Source organism: Struthio camelus, chromosome 1, assembly GCF_040807025.1.
Source record: "Struthio camelus isolate bStrCam1 chromosome 1, bStrCam1.hap1, whole genome shotgun sequence".
In the NCBI taxonomy this organism is placed as follows: Eukaryota; Metazoa; Chordata; class Aves; order Struthioniformes; family Struthionidae; genus Struthio; species Struthio camelus.
The window spans coordinates 64,516,909-64,537,492 of record NC_090942.1 but is presented as its reverse complement, the minus strand read 5'-3'; the positions used below and the strand labels follow the sequence as shown (position 1 = coordinate 64,537,492).

At 46.3% G+C, this 20,584-nt stretch overlaps 1 protein-coding gene across 1 annotated transcript in view; it reads right to left on the bottom strand.

Moving 5' to 3' along the window:
• The window catches only part of ATP6V0A4 (ATPase H+ transporting V0 subunit a4), a 30,309-nt gene extending 16,305 nt beyond the window's left edge, over positions 1-14,004 (bottom strand). The window contains exons 1-11 of the mRNA XM_009679955.2: positions 13,914-14,004; positions 11,685-11,874; positions 11,097-11,175; positions 9,954-10,048; positions 8,648-8,773; positions 8,189-8,283; positions 6,992-7,118; positions 6,563-6,645; positions 2,568-2,661; positions 741-953; positions 171-321 (exon numbers count right to left, since the gene is read on the bottom strand). Coding sequence (XP_009678250.2) covers positions 171-321; positions 741-953; positions 2,568-2,661; positions 6,563-6,645; positions 6,992-7,118; positions 8,189-8,283; positions 8,648-8,773; positions 9,954-10,048; positions 11,097-11,175; positions 11,685-11,801 — 1,180 coding nt within the window. The 5' untranslated portion in view covers positions 11,802-11,874; positions 13,914-14,004. The remainder of the gene's footprint in view (positions 1-170; positions 322-740; positions 954-2,567; positions 2,662-6,562; positions 6,646-6,991; positions 7,119-8,188; positions 8,284-8,647; positions 8,774-9,953; positions 10,049-11,096; positions 11,176-11,684; positions 11,875-13,913) is intronic.
• Between the last annotated feature and the right edge of the window lie 6,580 nt (positions 14,005-20,584).

Genomic DNA, 20,584 nt, shown 5'->3' with positions numbered 1-20,584 from the left:
ATTCTGTGCCTGAAAAAATCTGTGCTATGCACCAGAACAGTACTAATTTTAACCAGCAGAAAATATGACTCAGATTTTTCAATCAGCAATGAGTTTAGGATGGTGATGGAATTTCAAGGCTTTGCTTTGGCTCTGGCAAGCCAGGTGCAGGTAGCCAAGCATTTTCTCACCTGGGTTCATCTCCCTGTAGTTGCCCACGCCGTACGCATCCACGATGTTCTGAAAGCCAGCTGTGAACTTGTTGGTCCTGTTGAAGGTGGGAGGTGCCATCCTGGTGTGCACAGCAGTCAGGATAGGGGCAATGGTAGAGCCACTTCGCTCCTGCAAACCAGGTGACAAGGACAGATGCAACCAGGGTGGCTAGTAGAGAGGAGTCAGTCCCACAGCACCAACATTGCTGTCCAAACATGTATAGACAGCAACACGAAAGCCTAGCTCAAGGGCGTTAGATCTCAACTCTTTGCTATTATCCAGGCTTTCCTGTTCCCTGTGCTGGTGATTCCTGTGCAGAGAAGTTGCCAGCACTGCTGACTGCTATGGGTTGATCACAAACCTGCCAAGATTTAGTGTTAGCCATAAACTTCCTGAGGCCAAGTGATCACATGACAACCTCAACTTTAATTAAAACAGAAAAAGGAGCTCAGCATTATAGTAACAGACAGAAGCCTGAACATATGCTCAACATATGAGCAATGTGGTTTCAATATGGGCTTCAGGGACCCAAAGCATTAGCCTCTTACCATTCCCTGATGGAGAGCTCTTTTTATCCGGCCAGCATCAGCCACTGGGAACCAGATCTCCGCAATGACACACTGCTGGGTGACATCGATGTTACAGCAATTCAGAATGTGGTAGATGGCCTTGATTTTCTTCACCTTGATCCCCCAGGACCACAAGTTGGTTGCTGCCTGATGCAGCAGTCGCTGGCGGTGGGACTCAGTTTGGGTTATCACCTGTAAGCACACCACAAGCAGCGCTCAAAATAGGAAGGAGGAGGTAGCATGATCCACTCAGCAGTTGTTTTGGGAAGGCAGGTGGAAGGAGGCTGTGGAAAGGGAGCGTTCATATGAATGAGCCGAACATCATGGAGCACAATCTGTGCATGTCTAACATGGGAACACCTGACGCAGGGCACATGATGCTGTTTGCTAAGGGCTTGCCCTGTGTGGCATTGAGCCTCCATAAGTGCAGAGGAGAACTTCAGGAGCTGCTGAGCTGTGGCTGCAGGATTGGTGCCTTACTCATTGTTTATCAACCTGTCGCGTCTCGCCGTGGGCTCCCACCCTGCTATCTGTCTCCAGCGGGTAGCTCTGTGTGGCAGCTTTGGAGCACGTCGCAGAGCCTGCTCCCAGGCTCTGTGCTCCAAAGGACAAGTTTGTCTTGCTATAGCTACAGCTTACTGCCCTGCTGAACCCCTAATTGTCACACGGCCACCACAGTGCCACTGCACAGATCAGTGACAGGGATACTTGTTTTAGGAAGAAAATCTGTGTAGCTTGCATAGCTGAAGAGGCCTGGCTGCCTGTGGTACTCAGGACCGAAAGTCAGTTCTGGAGCAGGCTTGCATGCCAGCTAGGTTGTCATGGGCATCCACAGAGGGGATGACAGTGGGACTGGGCAGCCTCAGGCAAACAGGGTGTCTATTCACTCTTGCTTCAGGACCCACTGACTTTAATGCGTGACAATGCAAAGGTCACACACAGGAGTCTTTCTGAAATGCATGTAGTTCTGATACATGGGTTTGCAAGCTAGTGAGTACCCACTGCTCACTCAGCTCAGTAGTTTTCAGGCCTACACTAAATGCTGGGGCAGAGAGATTGGAGGCTTGTCCCTCTAGGAAAGCAGTCTTGGATTTCCATTGCTTATGTGACAATGGCCCCAAGATAGGTTTCCTCAGTAAAGAAAATCTAGTTTAAATATTAAAAAAAATTGAGAGTCCCCTCTGAGCCCAGTGTGGTGGGACTACACCCTGCACACAAGAGCCCAGTTCTTCCACAAAGCGTTCCTAGGGAAGTTTCAAAAAGATTTTTTTAATAGGCTCTGAGGTGAGGCAGGGCAGTACAAGGAGTTTGGTGGCACCTCTTTGCAGGAGATGGGCTGAAGCAAAGGTGGTGGGCTTAGCCCTGACAGTGGCCTGTTGAGATACTGCAGCCAAGCCACTTCCCACCTCTGTGACCCACCAACAGGACGCGACTAGCGTCCTTTGAGGTCTGATGAGGAAAGCCATGCTATAAGAGGTAGATGTAACCATCCAGGACAGCTTGCACAATGTGCAGTTTGGTTGTGACACCTTCAGCCTGATGGTTGACCTAGAGCCCACCCCATAGCCCCACATCATGCGGCCTAAACCTCTGACTGCTGACTGCACGGTCAACAGCAGCAGACTGAGTCTGCCCCCTACAAATTGAGGCTGTCCCCTGACAGCTGCTGGGAGGGTAAATGGGCAGGCAGAGCACAGCACAGCTGCAGTCCTGCACTCCAGCGGCGAGGCTGCTCCTGGGCAGGCAGCTCTGGACCCCACAGTCAGCCCTGCAGGTTAGGGCCCCAGGGAAGGTGCCACCACTTACTGTGTTTAAATCCTCGATCCTTGTGTTTACTCCATCAAGCATTTCTCGACGCTCGGTTGCGGACTCTGGACAGGGATAGACTGTGGCACGAAATCTAGCCTCAGTAAGAGAGAAGTGAAAAATGCCATTTATTTGATCGGCTTCTTCATCGGGGCTCTTCTAAGCTCAGAGGTGGGGAAACTGGACTTTATTCCAGGCCTGATACTATATACTTTTTGCATACTACTGCTGAATAAAGTTGCCTGCGGCCTACCAGATATGTCCGAAAGGCCTATTTATCCCCCCTCGCAGAGAAAGGATCTCTTTGGCTGTTCTAGCTGATAGAGCACTCCCTGTCATAGATGCATCGACTGGGATGCATGATGCTATGAACTGATCTGCACTAATACACAGGTGCCTCTGTTGTTCTCACACACACAAAAAAAGAAGCCCTGCTAACATCTTGGGGAGCTGCTGGGACAATCCCTCTCCTCATTTTCTCCTGTGGCAGGGCATTGGCTTCTCCTTCAATGCAAGGACTGCAAAGAGCCACAAGAAAATAACCTTGGTAAAGCCTGCCTTGCTAACATAACAGCCAACAGATGTCCCTCTTTCACTGAGGCTGGAAAAATATCATGCCACTGTCTCTGCACTACCCTTACACAGTCACGGGGGGGACGGCATCAACTGAGCTACAGAGCTGCAGAGCAATCAAACACCCTTAGCGTGTGCAGCCTGTATAAATAAATAAGCCTTTTTAAAAAATGCCTGTATTTCTAGGATTAAATAAATGGAGAAAGCCCATAGAGCCGGCTCTTGACTTCTGGTCCGTCTGTTCGGCTAAACAGCTTGGGAGCAAAGGAAGGATCGGTGAACTCCTTTAGACGCCCTGACCGTGGTATCTGTCATGTCAGCATACGAGTGGCTAGGCCAGTATAAACCCTTTCACAAGCTTACCCTCAAGGCTGTATTTGGGAGGTGCAGCTGGTTTGTTTAGCACAGTATTATAGGGGCTAACGTAGGCTTTTATTATGTGACTGAAGGTCTTGTCTCCTTGCAGCTGCTGTACATTGCTTTATCTATAGTATACAATATATGATCTTCGCTAGTATGGCTACAAGTGCTACTAGTGTAACAGTACAATACATTGCAGCATGTATGGACTCTAAGGCTTGGGCCTATATGACACCAATTAGAAGTAAATAAGTTGTACATCTATCGGAAAGGTGTAGAGCCAACTACTCTGCCTGCAAAGCAAGTGCCAGTGTGCATCTGGTTCAAAAAGAGTGGGTGCACAGACGTCCTGCTGGGACCTCGCTGCTGCAAGGCTCTGAGCACGTATAGACCCTACCTGAGCTAAGGTGCTGTAGCAACTAGCAAAGCAGAGACTGCTCTATCTTTTCCTGCTCAGTTTGTTCCGTGATACCTAGTACTTGTACCATTGCCTACCCCTTCCAGGGCATCAGAAGTGTTGTCCTTCCTTATTGCTGTTCTGCAGAAAGAGAGCATTCCTGATTACAGGGGAGGAGAACAGCACAGGGGAGGGAGCATCAGGCCTGCTACCCACGCAAGATGACACTCTTCCACCATCCTTCAGGGGAGCTGAAGGTCTGCCTTTGTGTACTTGCAATGAAATTAAAAGAAGATAAAGTGCGTAACAGGCCCACACAGTTATATCCCTGCTTAGGAGACAAAAACATGCACGCTCTGTGTGCAAAAAAACAAAAAAACATCATGTGCTGGCTTCACCTGAGCACAGAATACATCAGCGCTCGCTCTCCAAAATCAGTTCCAGCAAAGACACAAGTGAGGACAGTTGCAAATTGAACAAAACACACAGCAGTTTCCTAGAGATCAGCCCTGAGCTCCGTGTAATGCCAGCATGCTCTCTTCAGCTAAACTTCCCTTTTCAGAATTGAATCTCTCCTCACTCAACACCTGGCATTCATTTCCAAAGGTTATTCACCCTATCTAATTATTTCCAGCTTCCTATTCTTCATAGCTCTTAGTTCATCTTTAATAAGGATTTTTAATCAAACTTGAAAGCTTATTCCTCCATGCTGCACAGTTCCCACATTTCCAATAAGGTTATTGCAGCAATGTTGCTTTGATCTTTTAACAGCCATTTTGCATACTGAGTATCAGCTTCGCCCTAACGGCACAGACATCTCTGAGAGCTCCAGAAGAATTCAGCAGGGAATCCTTACATTGATAAACCCAGTTTAGTATTCACATTAGCACTGAGGCAGCCACAAGAAAAGAAGGGAAAAAAAAATCTTACATTTTCCTCCTGCCTGTTCCCTCTACACCTTTCACTAATAAATTTGTGCATGGACTTGATGCTCCTGAAATTGGCAGACTAATGTTACCAATTAGAGTCAAGCAGGGACTACAAGCATAACCTGAAGTGCGCTGCTCTGCAAACAAATCTTACCCTGCCTTGCAGGAGACGGGCTTATACCAGTCCCATGATTTTTGCAGGATATTTACTTGCTGTGAATGAGGACTTAGGGCTAAGCAGAAATGTCCTGCTGGGGATGGAATGGCACTGCCATCTGCTTTAGGTATAGTTAACCCTGCCTTAAAGATGGACCAGATCAAAACGTCTTGACCTGTGTACCAGGGATGGCTGATGACCCACAGAGCAAAAAGGAGAGGCATGATATTAGTACGTTAGAAAAAAAAAGAGCCACTCAACAAAACATCCACATACATGTGCATGTTAGCGAGCAACAAATACCAAAAGGGAGAAGAAAAGAGATAAAGGACAATTTCAAATCTAGATTGATTATCTGGCATTAAATGAAAACCAGTGTGCTAGCTCTGCAAAGGACATCTGGGGGATCTGTCTCATGTGGGAATGTTTTCCTTCACTTACAAAAGATTGAGAGAGATTAATCTAAGTTATTTTCTATGGACCTACCACCACATCCACGTGACCACCTTCTAACATCATTGTGTACCACAGCCCACACTGGGGGAATCTGCTCACATTTCCAGTGGTGCCCGGACCCCACTGACAGAGAGGCACACCCTGTATGTCAGGTGGGCTGAGTTGCTCTCTGGACGAGCATCGCCCTGCCCTGTCCACAGACGGCATGGAGGATGGCCAAGTTCCCAAATGTAGGAATTCCTAAAAGGTTGCAGGGGGTTTTCAGTTCATGGGATTGATTTGGACTGAAGTTAGTCCTCTCAGCTGAATGAACTGACCGTCGCCTGATTTTTGTTCTGATTTAACCCAGGAAAGATCTGCTCCAAGTGCACCTGCCAGGTAAGAGCAATTGTTCCTTCTCCTCTTCCCTCCGTGCAAAACTCCGCAGGCTGGAAGAGCTTCGCTGGCCTCACCCGGCCAAGGGGTTATATCTGAAATGGATTCGGTGACAGCATACAGATCCCCCTGTCAAATCTGACTTACTCAGTAACAAAGCCTATCACTCATCAGTATTATGAAACAGTAACAAAATATTCAGACTGAATTATCTTTTTAAGCTGCTTAACAAGGTGGAAACAAGATAGGCTGTACGAAGCCTGAAGCCGTTTTTCTTCTGGGCTCTGTCTCTGATTACACAGATATTGCCCAGAGGCCTTGTGAAAGGATTCAGTAAACTACAGCATCATCTTTTCAGGCTGAAACACAGTAAGGCTGGAAATAAGTGTGGGGATTACCATGTTCTGAACGCCCAAGTCATAACATCTATTAAGGCCCCTGATTTGCAGGGGAAGGAAGCTAAATATTTTTTTAAAGTAGTCGCCTTTAAGATGTCTCAAGTTAAAAACCTAGCTACTGAAGCTCCCAACATCTCTAAGTCACTTTGGAAAATTTAGGACTTTAATTTTCAGATGCCAAGGTGATGTATATACTTTATGATTAGGAGCAGCAGAACTGAAAAGCAGAAGGGAATATCGTGGTGGAGTGGAAAGGCAGAGCACAGAGCTCTCATCTCCAGCTCCAGCCCATGCTGACAAGTCAACTCCTCTGCAAGAGTCATTGCGACCTGCTCATGAGCCTGCCTTACCCGTCACAAATCTTCTTGATTTTTTGTTTAAGCTGCTCTCCTTGATAGAAGATAATGAACACATTCTTTTTCATCTCTTCTCTCTGCAATGCAATCCAAGCAGAATTTAAAGCATCCAGCGCAGAAAAGATTTTTTTTCCTAGGCAGCCTCTTTGCTGATTTGTTCTTTTCCCCCAGAATGTAAACCACTGAGCTGAGGCTTAACCAGGTAGGACAAAGCCACATCAATAGTGCCAAAAGGGGAAAACAATGTCAAAAATAATTCTTCCGTCCTCAAATTTTCCTTCCTTTCTTCTACAGGCTGCCTTCAGACACCCAACTCCGAGTTAGGCAGCCAGCGCGGCCGGGTGGCCAGGGCAGCCGTTCGGTTTTTGCAAGTTACGTGCATGCGTGAGGAGCAGAGTGAAGGAAAAACAGGTCAGTGCCTACCGTGACAGGGTCCTCCAGGGGAGCATCCATTTCAGTGTACCGCAGATAGATGTTTCCCCTGCAGGCTCGCCACAGTAAACGCTCGAAGGGTATCATCCTTTCCCTCTTTATTACCCCTGCTGTGAATCTGAGCAGAGTTAAAAGATAAATAAATTATGAGCCCGTTCTAAGTCTTTTGGGGCTTTTAGCACATGTGAGTTTGCAATCTCATGCTTTATAGTCCATGATAGCCAGGGCTCTGCTGCCACTCTAGACACTTCTAAGAAAGAACTTGTTGCTGAAAAGTTCAAGCCTGGCTCTTATCTCTTAAACTTCTGACTTGATCTTGTTGTTCTTCTTCTAAAACACTGAAGTCCTCCCCACATCATCAAAAAATGAAAAAGGGACAATTCTGATTAAAAATGAAGGAATGGAGAGGTGTTTAAAGTCACACATACAGAGAGTGACTGAATGACAGAGGTAGCAGGTAGCAGTTTTGAAGTGGCGGTACACATCCATTCCTTCCTGTTTCCCCTTTCCCAGAATCATCACTCTGCACCTCTGAAGCATACCATGGTATACTAGTACATACACTCACCAAGGCAAGCCCTCTACAGACATATGCTTTACTCATATAAGAGCTGAATGGGACTTCAGAAAAACCAGCGTGAACAGCTAGAAGTACCAGCCTGGGAGAAAACTGTCAGTAAGTTTAACCACACATATCTGATCTAGATGTAAGGGAAAGCGGGCTGCCAACTTATCAGCATTATGCTCTGTGGTGTTTCTACTCCACTAACTCTCAAATGTGGTGCTGCTTTCTATTACAGACAAACCCCAAAAACAAGCAAACACGTGCCTTTTTGCTGTGGCTACACCTCCATCTGGGGTGACCAGGCTGACACTCCGCTGCCCCAGTCCAAAACTTACACATAAGATGTCGTAAGCTACTGATTTTCAGTTAACACCTACTAAAGGGCTCACTGGAATTGGGTGGCCTGGAAGTAAAAGTCCATTTGCCTCCTTAGCCCATATCCTAACCATAGTTTTGATGATAACTTCTCCCTTTCAGAGTACAGCCACTCTTTCACCCTGATTAGTCAGCTACCCTGAAGAGGCTGGCGAGCAACCTGTGCTAAAAAGCTGAAGGAAGTGTATCAGCTAATGTGGGTCAAAACAGGAAATCTCGCCAAACCCTGAGCCTTTACCAATACGGACCCCAGCTTGGCAGCTGCAGCGGCAGGAGTACTTCTTAGCTCCAGTAGGCCAGATGTGTCTTCATTGAAGAAATCATCCGGCAGATTGGTTTCTGTCTGGAAAACATTAGTTTTAAAAACAATTCAATACTCCCAGTTTGAAAATTTTTCACCTCTTTCTCCTGACATTGTTCCCCTCAAAGATAGTTTTCCACAGAGTTTAAGGGAGGAAGCATCAAATTTATCTTAGCAACCTAAAAGCATAAATCTTGTTTTCAAAAGAAATCCAGGCACCAAGTTCTTGCACTCCATTGAATCACAGAGAGATGCAGGCTCCAAAGTGACTGAGGTACATTTGAAACATGACCTTACAGACTTGTGGCAAGAGAACTGGGCTTTGCTTAAAAATCAGTGACAACAACACACAACGAAAATATGAACATTTTTAGGAACCTTCAGCATCTCTGCTGGAAGAGCTCACCTCAAAAAAGTCCTGTGTTTTCTTCAGCAGATGTTTGAGCTCTGTCAGCTCAAGGAAGTTCTGCTTCAGAGTTTGCTGGTTCTGGTTGGCTTCCAGCAGCTCGGCCTCAAGTTTCTCCAGTACCATCTGTTTAGGATCCAAGCACATGCAGGAAAACTCAGAAGCAGCCCAAAGACCCTTTACCAAGCTGATATCACATCTCAAACAATAGATTGTTTTTAAGGTGGGGGAGGGGGAGAGGAAGATACAGAACTATTCAATGAGCACTTTTAGTAAGTATTGAGTTTGCAGAAAGATATTTATTAATGTCAACACTTCATTTTCCCACGCCTACGTTCTCTGTTGGGTGCTTTGTCCTATTTAGGGAATAGAACTAGAATTCACCTGACCTAACTGCAGGTGGGTACACCCTGCCAAGGTTAGGTGCCTGAGTCTCCACGTCTCTGGGGTTCCTTGCAGGACAGCTCAGACCCAGGTGAGATGACTTTTAAGTCCACTGACTGCAAAAGGAGCTACCACAGGGCTATTAGCCTAGGTTCTTTAGTTACAGGGCAAAAATCAGTGAGGATGAAGGTCTAGGAATACAGCAGGCAACCACCTTTCTCTGTGAAGCCTAAGCCCCTAGGAAGCACAGTTTTCCTTCCCAGTCATCTAGATATGCAGCACTGAAAAACGATCCAGTCTGCAAACTTAGCTTTCAGTTGAGCTACAAGAAAGTAATCCCTGCACACGTGAAAAAATGCATACTGTCAAGGCATATCACAACCCCAAACCCCCAGGTCTGAGTGCCCTCCGCTCCCACTGGTGCTTAGTGGTTTCCAGTGAGAGCAGAGAGCTCTCACTACTCAACAGTCCTGGATCCAGATTTACTGAATACTTGTGTCAGGCACCAGTGTTGCTATACCATAGCCATACTCCCAACAGCACAGACAGCCTTTGGGTTTGTATGCAGTGAAGCAGGTTTTAACATTAATTCTCCTGACTAATCCCCAAAAACTTTTTTATTCTTTCCTAAAGGATGATGGAGGGGTTTCTGGGGCAGTGATGCCTTTCCCATCAATATGTGGGACAAGGACTTACATAAGGGAAGGTAAAAAGAGTGGTCTCCTTTAGGAACATGCAACAAAATCAGCTTTAATCTAACTGCTGAAACAGTGATTTGGGGAGCATCTCCTCAGGCAGGAAGAGCTGTTCCAGCCTAAATTACTGCATCACTCCTGGCATAGGGTCTGCATCGAGTACATTACGTGGACACCCAGGTGTGTGTCCCCTTTCCGCTCCCCCTGGCTCACTCCAAATTCTGTACCTCCATATCAATCATTTCCCGAGGCAGGGGGGTCTCTGGGTACTTTTCTAGTTTGACCATCTCAACATTGCCTTCCATCTCGTTTTCCAGAAAACCTGCAAGGAAAGGACACAAGAATCTTGATACAGGGTGATCTCTGCTGCATCTTCCTGGTCACTGGCTGCTGCTAAACCCCCTGCCAGGTCAAGGCATCACACTCGTTATGTGAAGTGTGACAAGGGTCAGCTGATATTCAGGGTCCATCATCCCAGTGAATATATGCAACCATCAACAATCTAACACCTAGCTTCTCTACTCAGTGAGGAGGCCGGTTCTCCTAGAGCAGTGGCAGCTGCTCAGATCAGGGCTAAATCCCAGTCTTTAGGTTTACCTACATGCCTTCTAGTAAGTACCACAGCTATTAATTCACTGTCTTCCTTATTCAGCTCTTCAGCAGGTGGAGCACTGGATGCGAAGGGGCATTTCACAGGTGTCCCTGCAGGTGTGAGCAACAGGTCGCAAGCAGCAGAACCAGCCCTTCTTCCCCAAGTATTAGGGATTTGGCTCTTGGATGTGACCTTGCCATAACAAAGGCCCCAGAGGACACTAAGCCCTTCCAGGACAACTGTAGATTGACCGGCACCTGCACAGTTCTGCTCTAGCGACAGCATATGCTGTCCTTGTTACTGTGAATATGATGGACATGCATATTATTGCAGTGGGGAGTACAGAGCTTGCAGGACACAAATCCATAGGAAACCAGGCTCCACTAGTCCTGCTGCTCGTATTTTAAGGATTTGCCACCAGGCTGAAGTACTTAGCCACAGGAGGCATACGCCAATGGCTGGAGCACTGGGGTGAGAGTCAGCGTATCTGGATCGAGTCTCCTGCCCAGCCCCAGATTTATTTTGTGATTTTATGTAAGCTAATTAACCTCCTTTCAGTTCGGTTAACTATTTTCAAGACAGGGGTAATAATTTCTTGCCCATATGGGGTGAATTGGTAATTAGCTGACGCATACAAAACATTTTCAGGAACTCACATGAAAATACCACCATTTTTACCACTAATTCTGTTTCACAGTGTGAAAGCACTTAACAAAGAAATAAATCCCAGACAAGCAGTTGGTGGAAAGCCGAATGCATTTCACAAGCATTTACTTACGCAGGATCCTCTCCAAGGATTCACACCTTCTCACTTCATTCACAAACTTTCTCTGGAAGCTGTTGACATTCACATTCAGCTAGAAAAAGGACGGAAAGCAAGCCTTGGGCTTGATGCTGCTCACCACCACACACATTTTTAACGTCATGCAAACAGTCACCATTTACATTGCTGTATCTTATAGGCTCCTAAGGGAAGAGCCATACCGTGGATCTCCTAAGGCCAAGGACATTCCAGCCTTACCAGACCCATTTCTCCTAGCCTTGGTGGGACAGCAGAGGTCACAACTGAGGAGAGCCCCTGTTTTATGGTGGTGGAGGAAACCACCCTGAGGTTGCGCAGGGATGTCCAAGGAGCTGTCGGGTGGCTCAGGGAGAAGTTGGGTCTCAGATGGGCACCCCGCTTTCTGAATGGCTTTGAGGAGGTCCTGCTCACCCCCATGGGCTCTCCCCTGCTCTGTCTGCTCTGAGGATTGCAATCTCCCCATGAAGTGCTGGAGGAGAAAGGATAAGCACCCCAAGGAGTGCATCTCCCAGGGTTTCAGTGGCCATGCGAACTGGCTGACTGGCGGAGACAGGCACTACTTACATCTCTGAACTGAACCAGGCCCAGCTCCCCAAGCTCAGCCACACAGCAGTAGGCAGCCTCCACCTGAAGGAAGAGCTGCATCAGGCTCATCTCCTCACTCCGGAAGATGGAGGACATTTCGCCCACCCTCCTCCTCCTGGGGTGTCCGTGGAGGCCTCGGCCAGCAGCACCGTCGTCGTCCTGGGAAGTACTGTGAGGGGCCAAGCACTGCATGAACATTGGTTTCAGTGAGTCAGGATGCAGGATCTAGCCTGGATCCAAGGCTAGATCCCAGCTCATCTTTCACAAAGGTCTCCTCACCTCCTAAAAGCAGGAGCCCCTCAGACTCTCATGAAGGTGCACTCCAATAGCATGATGATGGGTGGGTAATGCATGGGGGTGATGGGGGGAGAGAAGGGAGCCACTGGTCCCATGGGTCAGACAACAAGGGAGTGCCCTGCCCTGACCTCTGCTGGGCCAAGGATACTCCAGAACACTGGACTGTGGGCTTTTATTTGGTTTTTGGATGCCGAGCCTGTGAAGGACTCAATTTCTCTTTGTCTTCCACAAAACACAGAAGATAACCCATTGATCTCACCCTTGAAATTAGATGGAGGAAAGAAGTCAGACTGGTTTTTATCAATTTCACCAACAGTGAGAACACGACATTGCAAACATACCTGAAGCATGTTTGTATGGGGATGGGGAGAAGAGGAATATTTTAAACAATTAAAACAAATGTTTATATTTAAAAAACATTTTCTCCTCATAAAGGGTTCTTTTTTTAAATGAGACATAGAAAGTATTATGCATTTCATGAATGTTCTTTTGGTCTATTTGCGTATCATTATTTACTTTGGGTAATGAACATATAAATTGCCTGTAGTCATTCTTGCACAAAATTAACTAATTTGCATGTGCAAATATAACAATTACTACTGCCCAGTAGTATTTGCATGCAAGAAATACTTGCATGCATATAATTTTAAGAATTTTATAGCAAACATACACACATTTTTTTAAACGGCGAAACTAATCCCTTTATGACCTTATTTCCACCTACTGAGAGAGGTGGGAAGGCAATTGTCCTTAATCTGTTCCCTCTCCATCAACCTTGTCTTGCAATACTTTTCTCCTCCCGTTTTATGTAAATTCTAATCATGTCCTTTATAAAGCATGAAGGACTTCTTTTAAATGTGATAGAAACATTGTGCAAGGAATTAAAGGTCTGCCTAACAGAAAGCACTGCAGTCTCTACTTTGTGTTTGCTCAGTTGTGCTGTGAGTTTTCCTTGCCTTATTCTCTGTACTTGTTCACTAAATGATTTCAGGTGCAGAAAATGCAATCTATGATAACTAATCCCTTGTTAAAAAAAAAATATCATGTGCCGGCTCTACTGAGTTGAATAAGGATATAACCACTGCAGCTGGCTGGGAATTTTTCAGTGAAATATATTTTTTCACAGGAAGACACAAAAGCTGCAAGAGACCCAGACTGTTCATGTGGAAAAGTCCACATCAAGAATTCCCCAGCTCTGAATTTCAAAGAACTAAAAATCATCAGAATGTCCCATCTTAACTTCTTTAACTGAAAAGTGTGAGAATTTTAATTCGAAGCAGTATTTTTACACTTGCAGTTAACTTACACAAAAAATACTAAAGTCTTAAAAGTTATAAGATCAAAACCCAAACAAAATGTTTGGAATGATTTTAGCTAAAGTGCTTTAATCCATCCAAGTCCAAGGACTCTATTTTTTCTTTGTAATCAGTCAGGGAAAAAACCCTCAGGCTAACTCTCATTTTGGAATGAGAGGAAAAAAAAAAAAGAAATAGAAACCTCTTTTCAACAAGGAAACCCTTTCCACCCCGGTGCTGAGGGATACAGACCGTTCTCACTTCAGACAGTCCCAAACGGGGCAGCTGTCAGAATGGTTCACTAAAAAAAAAAAAAAAAATTCACTCACACTTTCTCCGTTTGGTATTTTCCAGCAGTGTTACACCACACCAAAAACACACCAGGTTTCGGGGAGGGTAAAGCCCGGTGCTGTAAGCGCTCATAACTGCTTTGGAGAAGTGCCTTACTTGGACTGACTTCTCAGTCCTCTGTGTCCACTCTCCCCGGCCCTTTCCTAGGTGGAAGAGGCGACCTCTTTCCTCAGCCAGGCAGAAATCCCATCACACACCGATATCAGTATTGCTTTTTGGTATGGCTGCAAACGTGGAGCTCAGCACTGAGAGCGGTCGGGCTTACCTTGCTCCCCTGCGTGGCTCCAGCCGACCGGAGCTGCCACTTCAGCTGCTGGCCGCAAGCAAGTAAGCACGGAGCTTAACTTCCCTGTCTCACAGAGGACACTGAAAACCTTGTCTTTTAAGGTTTGAGCTGGTCTAGACCAGAGAAGGGAAACGCTTTCTGCTCTAAAACAGTCCCAGGGTGGCCTGGACCCAGAGCTCTCTGGCTCGGTCACAACCTCTCACGTCCCATCCGTGACAAGAACAAGCTGTGTTGTGGCAGCATGCAGCTTGTTGGGATTAATAACAAATCAGGCGTGCTTGCTCGCACAGCACAGGCAATCTGAAAACAAGCAAGAGCTTTTAAACCTGCTGTACTCTGAGATCTATAACCCAATAAAATTTTGCAAACACTGCATGGAGTATCAGTCCTCGGGAAGGTGGAAAACTACTATGCTGTCTTCTCCCTGTTTTTTCCTTACCAAAGTCACACAAGTGAAGGACAAAAGAACAGTAGGAGATTACCGATTTCATCCAACCAAGGGACTGGTGGAGCTATACAGCGAAGCGTATAGGAAAGGGGCTCTGTCAGGACAGTAATGCTAGCATGCGGCAACTATAAGAGCCGGGAACTTGATTCTTATTGCTCAAAATAACAGATGTTGCATGGTGCAAAAAGGATGCTCTCTATGCTTTCCTGCACTTCAGCTGCAAAAGGAAGGGCTCATGAGAGAAATTCTACCCCTGCTAAAATCAGTGGCACAACTCCAACTGAGGTCAGTGGAAATAAGGCTTCGTTCCATTAAATAAGGGTTGTTGGGTCACTATTAAGGGTAGCATCCATAAGAAGAAATTTTATCTCCAAAGGAGAGCTAACGATAATGCATGGGTATATGTAAATTATTCACTGAAGAAATGCTTTCTTGGGCCCAGGCTTTCATAGGTGCCCAGTAACCCTGACCTGACAAGCAGCAGGGTATAGTTTGTCCAAGGGAACAATGCAGAAAGGTTAGTAACAATAGCGAGCTTTCTACTACAAAGGTTTTCTATTCAAAAGTAACAAGGAGCGGCCCTCGTAGGCCGGCTAGTGAGAGAGGGTTCTCGCTACTTTCTGAAAGCCAGCTGTCTAAGCTGTGCAGCCCCAAACAGAGGCATTTAAAATTATGAGGCAATTCTGGCAGGCAGGCCTAAAGCTTGGCAGCCCTGTACTGCTGGAGCTGGCAACGAGGCCCCGACACGGAGCACCATGAGACTGTGGTGCTCTCTGGCTTCCCACCTGCTTTGGCTGCATTTTGCTCTTCCTGTACCAGCCGGAGTCAGTCGGCTCTGCTTTTTTTATTGATGTTACCAAAGAAAGAGAGCTAAGGCCTGAGAAAACTTTGGACTTTGTGTTAGAAATTGAGAAATTATCTTGCAGCAAGGCAGAAGTGAAATCATTGCCGTCAGCCACTCATCAAACGCAAAAGCGTCACCTCCACCACGTAGCGCTGAGGAGAAGCGGGTACAGGTAAGGAAGGGCATCGCCTAGCAGCCCCAGTTATAATGCTAAATAATAGGAATCATCGTTCACTTCTTGACTGAGCTGTATTGACATGATAAAATAAAATGGTTTCTCAGGCTATTCCCCCTACCACTCAAACTACAGCTTATTCTTCCTCCCACCAGAGTCATATTCACTTGACGATATCTGTTTGCTTTGCGCAACAGTTAGCCCATGCTCCTTCTGTTCACAGCCACAATTACACTCAGCTACACTTAAAGCGAGCTGGGCAGGGGAGCGGCGGAGGCTCACAACGCACGCTTCGTCACCAAAGAAACCCTAGCTGCGCGAGCCACCGAATGCAATTAGCTGAAGAGGGAGTACGAAGCACAGCAACAAAGCCATCTATCTCACCCTTTTTTCTCCCTCTTCCCAGGCAGAGGACAGAAGCAGAAAGTATATCCTATTTCATTCCTTTGGTATTCAGAAGTCAGAACGTTATTTTAAAATAATCTTGCTATTAGAGGTCAGGTTATTGCTGCTGCTGACGAGCCACTACAGTGGATGCTATTCAGAGGAGCGGGGAAGAGGGAAGGGATCCGCTCCGATTGCCACAGGAGCCGGGGCTCGGATCAGCGGCTCACTGTGCGCACCTGCAGCTCTGCCAGGGGCAACCGAAGGGAGCTTTTCTCAGGGAGCCCGGCCCACCCCGGGGACCTCGTCTCGGCCTCTCTCCTAGGGAATTGCTGGAGGGGGAGCGCAGGGTTACGCCAGTGCCGCTAGCTCAACATTTGTCCAGTATCAAACCCAGCCTGGGGCTGGAAAACACAAAGCTGTTTGCAAAGTTTTTCAAAATGCCAGGTCCATTTTCCTCTGAACTTACAGAAAGCACATCTCCTCTCCTCTTCTTTCATTTCAGTAATGAAATCTTTGTATCCTTGGTTTTTTTCCCCCAGTTTTCCTAGTTTCAAAAATCAAATCCCCTGTTCATAGGTAGCTAGATGGACACTCTTCATTTTCAATGAAGATGTCAATCAAAATGATCCCCTCTCTGTTGGACACACAATATAATTGGCATTAGATTTACCTGCTTGTAGTTGGGCATTTCTCTAAGTACCTTGTTCTTTTATTTATAAATAAAGTCCACTCTAGGAGGGAGATCACCCCACGATACAGACTAAGAAATCTGGTTGCTAACAAGCAGGCTCTGCCCTCCCACTAGGTGCCTCTTCTGCACTTGGAGATTTTGTTATCTACAAAACCAGCATAAAAGATAGAGCCTCTGCTGTGATACCAGCAATAGCACACAGTACCTAGCAACTTCTTCGTCTTTTATTACTAAGATCTCTTTTGTGAGATCTCTTCCATGTAGAGCCCTAGTGAATAACAACTAGTAAGTATCAACTTAAGTGCGTCAACGCACAAAACTAAGGGAGGTCCCAAACGCACAAAACCTTCAGCCCGGGGTATCTTAATTTTCATCAGCCTAGGAAAGTTTAATGCACCTGTAGGAGTTTCCAGGAGCAGTATCTGAGCTACACTCCATGCTTAGCTCCACTATCAGGAAGGCTTTGAGTGGCTACATAGAACATTAATTGGTGAACTTTCAAAGCTGCCTTTCATTGCCATAGTTAAATGGAGTAGCACCTCAGGTACATTAAAACCAGAGTAGGAGTGTAGTTGAATTGACCTCAAGTGTCTTCTGTAAGAAAGGGATTTGTCCTCTGATCATATTTTCCTCTTGTCTGTCAGGCCACAGTTGATGTATGTGGTTTGCTGTGCTCTCAGGGGTTGTGTGTTTTGCACCAAGTTATGTATGGTGCTACCGCTCAGTTACCGTCATGCTGTTCGCTGCAGGGATGCAACAGGACTTCAGCAGCATTCAGATTCATTTAGAATATAAAATATAATATATGTACACAGAAAATATATTTATATAGACAGAGTGAGGGTATGCGTATATGCGTGTGTGTGTGACAAAGGCAATGATCCCGAGAGCCACACCTGATGGTGATGTTTCAAGGATAATACTTAGCTCAGCAGAAAAACTTATGTTTGAAGCTCTCACTGTGGCACAAAATCTACTCAACGGTAGGTATTGCCTCCTAATAATTTTCAGAAGAAGCTGACCAGCAGCTCTACGCACTGTGGAATAGTCTCCTGGGAGAGGAGCAGGGAAGTATATGGTTTTAAAGTAAACTGAGTCACGCATTTAGAACTACATGGAAGTGAAAGCCAAAGCAAAGGAAGACCCATGTAGCTTTTGGTGCTGATGTCTGTGCTTTGAGTGCCAGAATACCCCTATGGAGACAGGAGTTCATGTGATGCACTGAAACCAAACTACGGAAAACTTTGGAGAGTCCTATCATTCTTCGTGACTCCTTGGACACTGGAGAGTCACAACACTGAAATGTGAACTTCTTACGCATAAGGAGCGAAATAAATCCAAATTTGTGTCAGGCAATGAATTTATAAGGCTGCTATTGTGTCTGAACTTATCAAACAAAGCCTTCATTTTCAATCCTATCTAAAAATCACTGAGGCCAGCAGCAGCCTTTTCACTGACTGCTTCAAGAGACTTTGGAATAGGCCCTTTCTGAACTAAGCAGAGAAAAAAATTAGGAAAGGAAAAGAAACATATAATGATAATTATGCAAAGTATTCTCAGCCTCCCTCAGAAATGGACATGTTTAACTGCAAGCTGACAAAAAGCATTTGGGTAATAGTTAACATTCAAAAGATGTTTCATTACAAATTGAATCATTTATGTAACAGCAGTGCAGTTTCTTCTTTTATTTCCCTTCAGACATTTTCTATTGCATAAAACACTTTTGTACTCATCATTCTTGCAGTATTAATTGCCAGATCAACTTTCAGCAGGAATCACAGGTGAGAAATTCAGAAAGGAAAGGTGAAGCTGAAACAGAACATACTGCTCTCCCCCAGTAAATAATTTAGTTTCAGTTTTGATGTAACAGAGTACTCAGATAAAAATAGATTAAAATAAAATTAACATGGGAGGACTTGGATACTGAAATTAAGCAGATATGAACATTATTCTACAGGCTAATTGCAATTAACCCTGAGCACTAAGAGCATTTTTTAAGTAGATCATCTTCTGCAATGATTCATATCTATCAAGGCTGCTGAGTGATCATCACTAGGGTCACACATCTAGTTTTATTGTCAGTCAAGCAAGATACACCTTTGACAGCTTCTTGGTTGGCACTGGGAGATGGGGCAGCATACGTCAAGGACAGCTCCCACAGGAGAAGGCTGTCGCAGGCTGGCTGGCGGCAGCCCTATCTTCACCAGCTGCAATGGGCATGTTGACATGAAAACAAGATCTATAAATACGCCCGTCTCAACTGGTCTGTCTTTATCAGCAACTTGGTATGTTCTTTTTCCAAGGGTAATCTCGGGCTGCTTATGTTTTTTGCATCATGGAAATATTTCAGCTTGTAAAAAAATAAGAACTTTCAGCAATGGAAGTCAGATTGGTGATGATGCTCCTTTCTTCAGAGACCCAGTGCCTTCTCTTGGCATGACCTCATGCTCCCCGAGAGGCAACAGGCCGAATGGGCAAGGATAGTGAAGCACCCACGTGCCTCCTGGCTTTGGCAGTGGCCAGCAGCAGGGACAAGCCAGCAAGGTTGTGGTGGGAACCACAGCAGCACCCGTGTGGAGGTGGCCACCGTGGAATAGAAGCCAGCCCTGATAGCCTGACAAGGTGCTGCATGAACATGCTCGGGTCTGCAGAGGGCTGGGCAGCTCGCGTGCAGCCTGGCTGCTGCAACTGGCCTGAGTCCGATTTGCAAGGGCAGCTGGAGCCACCTTGCTACAGCAGGGCGTTGTGCTGCACAGACGGGCCTGGAGCGCTGCCTTGGAGAAAACAAAGTCCGTGCTGCCCCTCTAACTCTGTGCTCGTCCTAGCACTTTTCCCCCCCACAGAAACACCAGGCAGGGCTAGGCCTTCATGGGTTTTTCTCTCAAGCTTTTCTTTAAAATAAAGGGAGAACAAACAAAAAAACTCACAGCTTTTTAGCAGTGCCCCATTGCAGTTCACTACAGTTCCCATGGGCAAGTCTATTATGCCGCTCCCTACTGATTTCACTAGCGTGGGAAAAAAAAAAAAGAGAAAATGTTAAGAAAATACTAAGATACTGCCTATCGCATTTGAGTGTGCTGCCCCAGAAGCCTTCCTCCTTGCCCACCACGCTTGGCATCCTCATAGGCACGCCTGCATGGCCTGAATCAGCCCCAGATAGCTTCATTTTCACACAAGCACCTGAAGTCACATGCAATCACAGCTGAGCAGACCAGCAATCTGCTCCTTGCTGAAACCAGCTCTCCAAGAGTTTCCTGTCTGCTTTAACTTCTAAAGTTTTCGTTAACAAGGACATCACGGCAGGTAAAAAGTAGGAAGAAGCAGAGCCGCAGCTTGGGGAAGTGCAGCACTATGCATCGCCCCTCAGCCCAGGCCAACTTCACAAGCGTATCAACAGCGTGGCTTTTCCAGCCCTGTGGAAAACTTCCTACCCTCTGGCTGATAGCGCCTTGCCAGCAACCCTCCCAGTTTGCAGAAAGAGCCGTGCTGGCAGAAAGCAGCAGCTATTGGCTTTACCTGTGCCATGGCAGAGATGACATAACTGCGACACAAGAAAAACACGTGCTGCTGGCACCATGTGGCATGTCGGTGGGGGAGCAGCGCTGCCACAGCCATGCTGGCACAGTGACAACAGCGACAGCTTCTCCTGTGCGGAAAGACCTGTAGCTTTAACTGATCCCAATCCATAACTGAATGCAGATCTTTCAGGAAAGGCAGTAGTGACTACGCAATAACTGCCAGCTGCCCACAGGAAGCAACTGGTTTCAGCCCATTTCTTGGTGGACAAGTACCCATATCCCGTGTTAACTCCGTGGCTGCTACACCAGCCAGATGGCTGACTCCCTTCTAAAAAATGCACAGTAGCCCTGCTGGGCAGTGTGGGGTGGGGGGTGGGTGGGGGGGCAAACCCAGCAATCATGCAAAAGCAGAGCAAAATTGGGAGAAAAATTCTCTACCCCATCCTCGGCTTCTTACCCAGCTCTTTCAGACCACCTACACGAGATCAAACAGGAGTGCAACAGAGCGCAGCCACCTGGGGCCCTGCCAGGAAACGCTGGCTCTCAGAGGCCTTTCTTCTTTCAGGCTGAAGTAGATCCTGGGTAGA